Genomic DNA, 11,827 nt, shown 5'->3' on the forward strand with positions numbered 1-11,827 from the left:
TTCATTTACAAATTGCATTTTGTGTTTACTTGTGTTGTCCTTGACTATTGTTTAAATTGGTTTGATGTTCCGAAACACCTGAGTGTGACAAACATGCAAAGGAACAGGAAATGAAGAAGGGGGCAAACACTTTTTAATACCACTGTATCTGTCTTATAATATGTCAGCAAGCAATGCATCATCATGGCTGTGTTGTAGATATTGAGGAAATTAAAGCCTTTTACCCTTGCACAGTTAACCATATGCAGTGCACTCATCTATAAGATGCACATTGCACAAAAAATTGGGGTGAGATGAACGTAAGATGATCATAGTAGTGACACTGATGTGTGTTTTTGTTTATTATTTTTAAAGAAATGGCAGATCAGATTCTGAAAACAAATCCTGTGTGGCAGGGTTAACATCTTTATGATGTAAACTAAGGGAGCAAAAGCAGTATTGGCTCCAAACATCGGCTCAAGAAAATCGGCAGCCCGTATCGGTCACTGGCTAAGGCCAATGGAAAGTAAATTGGTATCACCTAAAAATATCCATATTGGTCGATCCCTAATCAAGACACAACTGACAACCCCACATAGCTACATCCGTTCATAACATGAATAAGAACCAGTATGCTAGCTTAGTATGTTGATCAAGAAAACCTATAGGGAAGTGTTATCAAGTTACCAAAAAAAATGTTTTATACAGGTAAAAAATGCAATGTGTCATTCTATATTTAATGAAATACTTTGATCTGGAGTGAGATATTTATCTGCCAATGGATATAAACAATATCTCTGAACATCTCCCGTTTCTTTCCAAACAGCTATACGATGCATTCCCAGCACTGATGAAACGCCTGCCGGGGCCTCACAATGGCATCTTCAGTAGCTCCAAATGTCTGAAGGCATCTATCAGGACAGAGATAGAGAGGCACAAGTTGGATCTGGACCCCAGCAACCCCCGAGATTACATCGACACCTTCCTGATAGAGCAGAATGTATGGTGTTTACAATGTTCAGTAAGCCAATTAATATGTATGAGAACCAAAAACTGACCATATGTTTGTCTGTCCTTCCGCTTGCCTGGCTGACAGCGCAACAGAAACAGTGAACTTGGTTTTGACGATGGCAACCTGGTTCTGTGTTGTCTGGATCTGTTCCTGGCTGGTGGCGAAACCACTTCGAAGACCCTGCAGTGGGGGCTCATCTACCTCATCAAGAACCCTCATATCCAGGGTGGGTGTTCAGATAAGGGAGTCTCATCAGCAGCAGCACAAGAAGTAGATTAAAAGATGCCAATCAAAGAAGTCATTTTAATTGATCATAACTTTTATTTCACTTCCAAGACAAAGTCCAGGCAGAGATAGACAGAGTGATCGGACGGACCCGACTTCCCAGAATGGCAGACAGACCTAACCTGCCCTACACCGACGCTGTCATCCACGAGATCCAGAGGATGGGAAACATTGTTCCCCTCAATGGACTTAGAATGGCTGCCAAGGACACAACAATGGGTGGTTACGTCATACCCAAGGTGCATCTACTTATAGTATATACTTAGCAGTAACTGTCCAGTGTATGTTAAAAATGACAAATAAATATTAGACTTATACCCACTAAGACCTCACCCTTCACACATCTGATCAACCAATGATGGACTAACGTGTTAAAAAAGTAAGCAATTACAGTAATGTATTCCTTTTTTCCCATTACTAATAAATTGTCAGTAATATACCCGTTACAATCTCAGTAATGTCAGTATTAGTGGCGTTTGTTTTTTAAGAATTCACCAACACCGCGGAACAATTCGCCACAGAAAAAAAAAGGCTGCAAGTGTAATATTCTGTTGCTGGATTCGGAGGTTGAAATGAATGCAGAGGCGGATACATTTGCAACATGACATTATTTTCAGGAGATTTTAACGCTGCCACGTTGAAGCGAGCTGTCCTGTCACTGTTTCCGTGGTCACAGCCAGAACCAGAGACGGTAGGCTAGAACATCTGTGTCCTGTCAGTGCCGACAGCAATGCACCCGAGCAACTGACAGATAACATGTTGGGAATTTATGTTTAGTCTTGCTACACGTAATATCATTACATTACTATTATAATATCAGTGGTGGAAAGTAACTGTACCGTAGGCCATCCGGTTCGCACCCCGAACGCGTAAAATACGGACGTTTAGGCAGTTATTGCCGCGTGTCACTGAACCATAAGTCCACCCACCTTTTCCTTAACCTAGCAGCGTCAAAAAGGGACGCCAATAGTCCCGACCAAGCGAGTTTAGGTAAAACATGTTATATGACGCTAAAAGAGACTTTTAGTGTCAATACAACAAAAGGCACCTGACCAAACATCCACATTTTACGAGATGGGAGTGAGAATGCAACCTGTAGGCTACTGTGATTCAATTGTAAGTTGCTTTATATTGAGTATTTTAATTTTCTCCTACTTATTACGCTACATCTAGTCCCCCACAATTGAGTCAAGTAGGCTAGGTTACGTTTTACTTAACTATATACAGTATTTACTTGGCAGATTCAAACAATACAAAATGTGAATAAATTATGATGTCTAGTAGATAAAGATGAGAATTTGTTAATCCCGTGGTGAAAATCACAAACTAGCAAAAGTTGTGTAAAGCATTACAATTCAGACAGTAATATTGTAATATTAGTAATTACTCTCAAATGACAGTAACTGGAAATTAATAATGTATTACATTTTGAAAGTAACTTGCCCAACAAAATGTGGCTGTACCATAAGTTTATCTCGTCTTATCCCTTTTTATAAACTATATTTACTTGACTGCCGTCTGTGTGTGTGTGTGTGTGTGCAGGGAACTTCAGTGATGCCCAACCTGACCTCTGTGCTGTTTGACAAGACTGAGTGGGAGACGCCAGACACCTTCAACCCTGGACATTTCCTGGATGCTGAAGGGATGTTCGTGAGGAGGGATGCATTTTTACCGTTCTCTGCAGGTAACATTCCCATTTTATTGATAATTACGGGTTTGATTAACTGAACTAAAAGAAACAACTTTTGAAAATTCACACAAGAGATTAAATCTTTCAGGATGAATACAATACTGCAGTAGCTAAATCTGAGTATACAAGGAACTATTTTTCATACAACTGTCATTAGTCTGTTGCATTTATGCTTATTTTTCCAGGAAAGCGTGCATGTCTGGGTGAAGGCCTGGCAAGAATGGAGCTGTTCTTGTTTGTTGTCAGTTTGTGTCAGAAGTTTTATTTTTCCACTCTGGATGGACTTGAGCTGAGTACAGAGGGAGTCACCGGAGCAACACGCACACCATACCCCTTTAAGATCTATGCCCACGCCCGCTAAACCCTGCAACCTGTCCTCTAATATAGACCGTACGCTACAGTAAAGCCAAAAAGACCACACATGCAGCATCCGTGGCTAATTTTTATGTCAGTACCATTCATCTTTTTTTAGAAAGACTCAAAGGCAAATTCTCCTTATGCCTGTAAATAAAGGGCACAAACGAAGAGAAATGTCTGTTTTTCAAAATAACCATGTATGTGTAAACTGCAAACTGTATGTGTATATATATATATATATATATATATAACGGCCACATAATTATTTTTCCTGCACCAACACAGTTATGTAATCAGCAAGCAACAAGATTTATCTTATAAGTAAAATAGTTTATGTCCTGACACAATATATGATTTCAGATGGACTATTAGCCATTATAAAAATAAAAGTTACCAAAAAGCTAGATTTCGTTCTCTTTCTGTTTCTTGTAGGTTACCTGTAGTTTGTATGATTTGAGGAATCCTGAAAAGGTTACTTGGGATATTTCTGCTTTATGGTTTATTAATGATTAGTTTTTCAAGACTGCCATCCTCCAGGTTTCTCATCGTTTCCCCCAAACTGTGGTTGATGCTACAAAATGTAAAACACTCTTAGAAAAAGAATTTATTTATTTATCACCAAGAAAACAAAAAGGCATTGCATTTGTAACTCCTGCTACTTTTGATTGTACTGCTTATTTTCATATAAATGATACTGCTTTGAAATCAACAACCTACAAGAATCATCCACTGCAAAGGAAAATAAAAGCGCATTGACGACATCTATAGATCACAAATGGCAAAACCATTGTAACAGAATGCTTCTTGCATTATTGCAAACATACAGAGTGACATGGCAATCAGCCATTTCAAGTTGTAAAACCAGTGTGGTTTAACTTTGACTCTAACTAAAGGTTGGACAGAAAGAAAAGACCTGCTTCTAAAGCACTCTTCTCTCCTAACTTCCACAGACACTAAAACAGCCTGAAAACATCCAAGATTAAATATATCGACTACAATGCAACAAGTAATTTAGATTCTTGTGTTACAATTGTCAGGTACTGTGTGAAAGCTTAACCTGGATCTGACATTTGGATCAGAAGCTGGTGTTAATTCATTGTTAACATTACAACTGTACAACTTCATAGACTTGATTTCTCACTAACAAATATGATTCAAGATATTCAGTGAATAATAAGGCCTGCTAGTTTTCATTTAGAGCATACTGCCAGGGAGGAGGTCAAATCACACGTTAAAGTATAGAAAAAAACATGACAAATACACTAGTCCTGGATTTCTTGTGTAGGATTTGTTGTTGCAGCACCTCAGAGGTTGATCACTTAATATGGTTTAAAGGATTTTCACAGCTTTACGTGATGGACTCATTCCATTTTAGTAAAAAGAAAATCACAAGTGACTAATGTTTGATGCTTAGAAAGGAGTTGGTGGCCAGCACCAAATATAGCGGTCATTGTCTCAAAGACATCTGAAGCAGGTTTGTCTTTTCCTCAGTCTGCAAGAGGACTACATTAGTACCCCCTTAACTGCATAGTGTGATGGTATAGTTCTCCATACATCAACAATCATCTGAAGTTAGTTGGCTCTAGCATTCAAGTAACCCTTTAAAAAAAAAGAAAATCACATTCATATATATTACGGGCTACAATTCTGAATAAAGGAATTAAGCATTTACATTTATCACATGAACTGTTCAAGTACACAGCTAGACAGGAGACTGAAAGCTAAATTGATTGTAGCAAGTATTTAGCTGAGTTTCCTGTTCGCCAAGCAGGCGATGTAGGTTCCTGTTTTATAAAAAGGTCAGCCTGTAGCCGGTGGATTGTGGGACAGAATGCTATAGTTTTAGGTGGGTGACCTTTACGGTTGCGTTTGATGAGTTAGAGCTCATCTATCCCAAAGAGCCAATACGTGACCCCTCCCCAACCACCGAGAGCAGATGTGTTTAAGGTCACTTGAGTGCTCACGGGTGGGAGTGAGGGAGAGAATGAATCCCTTAATGGAATAAACGAGAGACATTTGGCTCTATGACAAGGTCTACTTTGAGGTAGTGGCAGGCATGCTGATGGAAAGCGCCCGACGTGGGGCATTTGAGACTTGCCGCTGCTGGGACAAGAAGGACTGGCTGGGGGACAGCACGGAGGAGGTGCAGCCACTGAGACGGGATTCAATCGCCAGCTTCTGAAAGTTTAGACTCTGAGGGCGAAGAAAGACAAATTTGAAGGGTCAATAACATCATAAAAAGGCAGAATATACAGCTGTGTTCAGAATAATAGCAGTGTGTTTAAAAAGTGAATCAAGCTCAAAATCCTTTCAATTTTGAAGAGACAATTCAATGTTCAATTGAAAAATCAAAATATGACCAAAATTGATCAAGGTTGTGTTCTTCCTTTACAGAAAGTGAAGAAAAATGAATATTAGGCTTTTAATAAAAATAATAGCAGTATTTGCATTTTTCTTTACAAACTCAAACATTTACTGTTTTGAATCACTGCACTAATATTTAGATGCATAACCATTATTTCTGAGAACTGCTTTACATCTGTGTTGCATGGAGTCGACCAACTTCTGGGACCTTAAAGTATTCTGATGTAATGAAATTGCTCCATGATCCTTATCATGCAATAAATAGGCCCAACCCCATGAGAAACATCCCCATTTGATGGATTTTTGCACCACCATGCTTCACTGTCTTTACATTGCATTTTGGCTTGAATTCAGTGCATGGTAGTCGTTGGACAAACTGTCTGCGGCCCCTAGACCCAAAAAGAACTATTTTGCTCTCATTAGTCCACAGAACGTTGCACCATTTCTCCTTAGGCCAGTCATTGTGTCCTTTGGCAAATTTCAACCTATTCAGTACATCTTTTTACCAGCAATGGGACCTTGAGGGGGTTTCTAGCCGATAGCTTTGCTTCACATAGCTTTCTTCTGATCCCAACAGTACTCAGAGGTAACTTTAAGTCTCCTTTGACTTTCCTGGAGCTGTTCATTAGTTGAGCCTTTGCCATTTTGGCTTTTCTTCCATCCATTCAAATGGTAGTTGACTGTTTTTTCCCCATGTCGTTCAGGCTTTGGATGCCATTTCAAGGCATTTGAAATCATTTTGGCTGAGCAGCCTATAACTTTCTGCACATTATTATATGTTTTCCCCTCTCCAATCAACTTTTTAATCAAAGTCCGCTGTTCCTCAGAGCAATGTCTGGAACGACCCATTGTAATTAGTATTTCAGTGTGAAATGCGCTATAACCAGCATGCACAACATTTGCTTCCTTCCTTCCTTAAATATGGGCCATAATCACAGATTCAATTACACAGAATTATCAGCATGCATGTCATGACTGTTGGGTCTGTTGGTTTTCTATGACTCTACAACACTTTATTTTTATTATTTGCCATGAAGAAATATCACTTCTACCAAAAAAAATGGATTTATGAGGTTAGTGATGTTGGACTGCTATTATTTTGAACACAATTGTACATCAAATAGTTTGATCCCGTTTTACCTTGTTATACCACGCCGTGACGATTAGCTTCTCCTCATACTCTCTCAGTTTGGCCTGCTCACATTGACGCTACAGAGGCAAATCAAACAAACATGAGTTACGTTTGACAACCAGTCTTTTTTTTTTTTAATACTTCACTGTGACAGAGTCAAAAAGCAGATTTACTTCCAGGATGAGAAACTGCTTGTCCCGATCTGCTAACTGGTTCTTCAGAGCTTGGATCTCAGCAGTGGCTGGATTTAGCTTTGGATCCAGCGCTCGGATAACCTACAAGCACAAAATGAAGGGCAGCTCGGAAGACAGAACAAACTACTGGACTTAACCTTGTGTTTTAAGGAATAACATAACTAGAGTAAAAAATACAAAGGAGAGAAATTATGTTATTTTAGCACTCACGTTGCGAGCTTTCTCCAGGTACATTTTGTACCTCTCTTCCATGGCCCTCATGTCGTCATCCTTCTTCTTCAGAGCAGCCATCAACTCATCCAGCTTCAAGGCTGGAGCCAATCAAGAAGTCAGGAGGTTTCACTTCAGTCATATTGTGCTGCAGTGTGTTGATGCTGTCATATATAATGGTGTCATATTGGGGAAAATCAGGCTTACAAGTTTGCGTGTTGTCAGGCTGAAGGTCCTCCAGCAGCTCTTTCTTCTTCATGATTTCGTCCTGAGCCTCGTTCAGCTGGACCCTGAGGAAACAAGTGTTTCTTTACCTCCCTCTATTGGACATTTCATTGTACAACTCTTGACTTTTATACAAGAACTTGCACATAATTCACACTTACATGTGTGCGTCGAGTTTCCGCTTCAGGTTTGACTGTGAAGAAGACATTTTAAAGCTTTCACAAATACAGTACAAAGGTTACGTTGAAAATTATGTTATTAGGTTTTGTTAAAATCAATCAATTGTGCAATGCAAAATGAACACATTTGAAAAAATGATCCCTAAATCAGTTTAAACAATTTTGACTGAAAAGTGAAAACATAATCTGATGTGATCTCCTTCCATAATGCCATGCCAGTGCAAAGTCTAAACAGCTTAATAAGATTAACTCTGAGGGCCATTTTGTCTGTGTGGCTGCCAGCGCTCCTGGCGCACTCACATCATCAGGTTTGGCCGCCTGGCTCTGCAGAGCTTTCTGAAGGTCCTCCACCTGCTGCTGCAGCTCACTGATCCGCTCTCGACTCAATCTGCAGAACAAAAGGACACATTTTGAAAGAATACACTTTAGCACACAAAGCATTACAGAGCTAAAAACAGCAAAGCAGCCAATGACTACGGAGAAATTTCTAAAATATCACGTCAATCTGTTGCTGATTTACAAAGACAGATTAACTCGGTTCACCTGTTCTCGGTGTCCAGTTCACTGCGTGTCTTATGTGCTTCCTCCAGCTGGGCCTGCAGTGTGGCGATCTTCTCCCTCTCACACTCCTCCTGCTGCACCCTCAGCATCTTGTTCTCATGCTGCAGCCTGATGAACCTTTCTCTGACCAATCACACACATACAAAGTCAGTGTTCACACACCACACTGGAGCAGAAAGGGAACAACTTCTACACTGTCAGAAGTGGTGTCTATTACCTGTACTCAATGGGTATTAACTCAGCTGCCAGGTTATCATGGCTAGGGCTGGCAGAAGGAAGAATGCCTACATGAAAAGAAAAAAAAGCATGTGGACTTTAGAATAGCAACGTGACAAGTGGCAAAGCAGCAAAGATGAAAAGAAGTTACAATTTAACCATTTATTTTTTAGAGATTTGTTGATTTTTTGTTCTGCTGCTTTTTGATTGATCTTATGTAATATCACCTACTCTCTAAGACCAGCAGAGAGCAATTTATATGCAGATTATTATACGTGAGATAATTTTACTCACTAGCACACCACAATATCATAAGCTAGACATTTAAACATTACCGTCAGATTTGACTATCAGACCAATACCTGCTTGGGAAAGCTGGTGCTGTTGAGCCTGAGTGCATCGCAGCTCCTCATTGATCTCCTTTAGAGAATCTCTCTCAATGATGGTCCTCTAATAGAGGGGAAGGTATGTTAAATCAATCCACATGTTAGGAAAGGATGTAACCATGGCAGCAGAGAAAAATAATAATCCTAGGGACAATTTTTCCTAACACATTTTAAAAGCTGCCTCACCTCTTTCTCCTTCATCAAAGTTTCATGCTTTTCCTCTAATTTGGTCATCTCATAGGCCAAGTTGTCTGCTCGCCGCGACTCCTCAGACAACTTCCTGTGTAGCTCCTGGACCTGACAGACAGGATGAGAAAACGTATTCAAACAAATTAAAAAAAGATTTTGCACTGCACCATGTGGATAACTAACATATGAACAACCCCTTTACTATCCAACCATGCGTTGCGTAGAATGTACCTGTCTCTTGTATGTCTCAAGCTGTGTGCGGGCAGCGTTGGCCTTGCGCAGTTCTTCCTCCAAGCTGACAGTGTTGTGCATGTAGGTCATGTTGTTCTCTTCCAGCAGCTTCATCTGCCTCTTCAGATCCCCTAGATTTTCCAGTTTACGTTTGTATGTATCCACTGAGGCCTCCAGCATCACCACCCGATCTGAGCAATTCCTACAAGATATAAAGACAAAATAAATGCACAAAAATATCAATTGAACAAGCTTTCAACTACAAACTATGACTCCAACAGGAAGAATTTAGGGTCAAATCTTTTGCCTCCACTTATCCTGCTGTCTTTTTGTGCACATGCAAGATCACCTACTCTCTCAAGGCCAGTGGAGGGCAAGTTATATGCAGATTTTTGTTCCAGCCAAACATAACATGAGATAATTTTACTCACTAGCACACCTTGAAATCATAAGCTGACCTAAAAATACTTTGTCAGACCTAATCAACCTTGCACTCCCACACAGACACAAACCTCAGAACATCCAGTTCATCTTTGAGGGCTCGAGACTCTTCTGCCAGGCTAGTGAGCTCGTCATTACGGTGCTGGACTTCGATCAACTGCTTCTCCAACTCTTCACAGTGGATCCGGTAGTCATCCTTAGCAGCCTCCAGCCTAAAAGATGCAAATTCACACAATCATTCAGACTTTTACAACCATAATGAGGTTGCTGCGGTACATTTAAGCAGACTGTGACAAACCTGAAGTTCTCCTCCTGAAGTGCCTCGCACTGTTGCTGCAACTGGTTGTGTTTCCTTCCTGACGGGGTGCTTGGGTGGTCGAATGTGTCCAGCTGATTGGCTCGGTCCGTTAGGACGTCATTCTCAGCCAATAAGCTGTTCCGTTCCTCTTGCAGAACAGCCACCTGTCCAGGTACAATGAGGTATAAAGCTGCTCTCACAAGTGATGCAATTTAAAAACAAATAAGGGGAAATCCTCCTATCCCAGCTGTTAAAGCAGTGCAGTTAATCCATGCTGGAAGCAGAGCAAAGACGAAGTGCACTTTAAACAAACATGTTAATACACGGTTAGTTAATTTGACTTCTCACATCAATCACTTCCCTGATGTAAAAAATTTTTTATCACCAGACATGGGACCATTAGTCGAGATTGACTGTATAAATGTTTAAATTGTTTAAATGTTCTGCATACATGTCTACAAACCAGAGAAAAACAACCTCTAGGATCAAGTTTTTGTTTTTTTTTTAAATGCCAAGATATGACCATTATCACAAGTATAATATTGAATTAGCCCAGCCCATCTTTAACTCCACTGTCTAATTCTATTTTAAGTCTGCCACAGAACAAGATGCATTACCAAACAATGTGCATTGCTTTTACCAAAAGAAGATGACAAAATGGTTATTATGACAGACAGATGGTCCTGGGTGAATTACCGGAACAATACCACAACATACAGTATTAAACAGACACTGCGTGACTCGTCAAGGACAGAGCCCTGATTGAGCCATCTCTTAGCTAAGTTAGAGTTGACATTCGAGCAGCTGGTTTAGAAGGGTTTAGTCTTGCCGAACAGTCGGCCATGTTGGACTTACCTTGCCACGGCAAGAGAGAAGCAAGACTGGGCACAGAACAAATCAATCTGTCGAGAGTCCAGTTAAACAGTTGGTCAGTGCCCGTCCTACATCTAGTCTGACTGGTCAGTACTGAGCGAGGCCAGCCGTGGTACAGCATGGGCTGGTTGCCACAGTGGGACCAGCAGAGCCCAGACTCTAAGCCCACAGTCCTTCTGCCACAGCAGCTCCAGACAATGGACCCAAGCTTTACAGAGAATTACACAACTCCCGTTTATTCCACAGTCATGCGTGTGTGTGTGTGTGTGTGTGTGTGTGTGTGTGTGTGTGTGTGTGTGTGGAAGTCTATGTGTACCACATTCATGTGTGTGTGTTCATGAAGACATGGAGATCTGAATATTGGCAAACCTACAGAAAGCACAGTGGCTAGACAGCTGGGTCATATTAATGTACCTTTTTTGTGTATGTCTAAGCTTTGTGTTCACCTGTATGTCCAGCTCTTGACAGCGCTGGGCTAATGCTTCCTTCTCTGCTAGAAGTTCAGTGAGTTCCTCTTGGGCTTTTTTCAACTGGACACATGAAGGAAAAGCAGATTTAACTCACACATACATTCACATACCTTATCGTGTGGTTCTGCTGCAATATTTAGGTCAGAGGTCTAAGGCTTTCAAACCCTCCTGTAAACATCACTTCCTCATCATGGATCGCAATGTTTCATTTTTATCCAATGTCAAGCCTGTTACACAGGACTCATCTCTTCACTGTAGTCAAACAGATCCAGAAGAATAAACGCCTTAGTGACGAGCTGCTCGAGGTTGGAGTGACTTCTTTTGAAATGCCAATGTTAACTTTAGCTGTGATGCTAACAGTCTGCCAAAGGTAACAAGGTTAAGTTGGAAATTTTTCTGTAATTTGCGGTCTGCCTCTCAGAGAGACCAAGGGAAAATTGACTTGCCTTTCTTCATTTCATAATAAAATAAACACATCTAGGCTTTTTGACTGTTGGTGAGACAAAATAAGCTATTTTAAATATTATGATATCAC

The 11,827-nt window shown here is 40.5% G+C and overlaps 2 protein-coding genes and 1 long non-coding RNA gene across 4 annotated transcripts in view; 1 reads left to right on the forward strand and 2 right to left on the reverse strand.

Moving 5' to 3' along the window:
- LOC117950537 overlaps positions 1–2,110 on the reverse strand; it is a 12,793-nt gene extending 10,683 nt beyond the window's left edge. Inside the window, exon 1 of the long non-coding RNA XR_004657932.1 lies at positions 1,913–2,110. This is a non-coding gene — a long non-coding RNA (uncharacterized LOC117950537). The remainder of the gene's footprint in view (positions 1–1,912) is intronic.
- Positions 1–3,542, forward strand: part of LOC117950530 (cytochrome P450 2J6-like) — a 5,217-nt gene extending 1,675 nt beyond the window's left edge. Inside the window, exons 5-9 of the mRNA XM_034881653.1 lie at positions 806–979; positions 1,076–1,217; positions 1,328–1,515; positions 2,819–2,960; positions 3,152–3,542. Of these exons, the coding sequence (XP_034737544.1) occupies positions 806–979; positions 1,076–1,217; positions 1,328–1,515; positions 2,819–2,960; positions 3,152–3,327 (822 nt within the window). The 3' untranslated portion in view covers positions 3,328–3,542. The remainder of the gene's footprint in view (positions 1–805; positions 980–1,075; positions 1,218–1,327; positions 1,516–2,818; positions 2,961–3,151) is intronic.
- Positions 3,543–5,094: 1,552 nt separating this feature from the next.
- The window catches only part of hook1 (hook microtubule-tethering protein 1), an 11,443-nt gene continuing 4,710 nt past the window's right edge, over positions 5,095–11,827 (reverse strand). The window contains exons 8-22 of one of the 2 annotated variants that reach the window (XM_034881651.1): positions 11,269–11,352; positions 9,950–10,113; positions 9,723–9,863; positions 9,211–9,412; positions 8,977–9,087; positions 8,767–8,854; positions 8,406–8,472; positions 8,171–8,311; positions 7,928–8,015; positions 7,610–7,641; positions 7,431–7,513; positions 7,224–7,324; positions 6,993–7,094; positions 6,828–6,896; positions 5,095–5,516 (exon numbers count right to left, since the gene is read on the reverse strand). In XM_034881651.1, coding sequence (XP_034737542.1) covers positions 5,358–5,516; positions 6,828–6,896; positions 6,993–7,094; positions 7,224–7,324; positions 7,431–7,513; positions 7,610–7,641; positions 7,928–8,015; positions 8,171–8,311; positions 8,406–8,472; positions 8,767–8,854; positions 8,977–9,087; positions 9,211–9,412; positions 9,723–9,863; positions 9,950–10,113; positions 11,269–11,352 — 1,632 coding nt within the window. In that variant the 3' untranslated portion in view covers positions 5,095–5,357. Of the gene's footprint in view, positions 5,578–6,803; positions 6,897–6,992; positions 7,095–7,223; positions 7,325–7,430; positions 7,514–7,609; positions 7,642–7,927; positions 8,016–8,170; positions 8,312–8,405; positions 8,473–8,766; positions 8,855–8,976; positions 9,088–9,210; positions 9,413–9,722; positions 9,864–9,949; positions 10,114–11,268; positions 11,353–11,827 lie in introns of both variants that reach the window. The other variant, XM_034881652.1, reaches the window with a different exon arrangement.

This window comes from Etheostoma cragini, chromosome 9, assembly GCF_013103735.1.
Source record: "Etheostoma cragini isolate CJK2018 chromosome 9, CSU_Ecrag_1.0, whole genome shotgun sequence".
Classification (NCBI taxonomy): Eukaryota; Metazoa; Chordata; class Actinopteri; order Perciformes; family Percidae; genus Etheostoma; species Etheostoma cragini.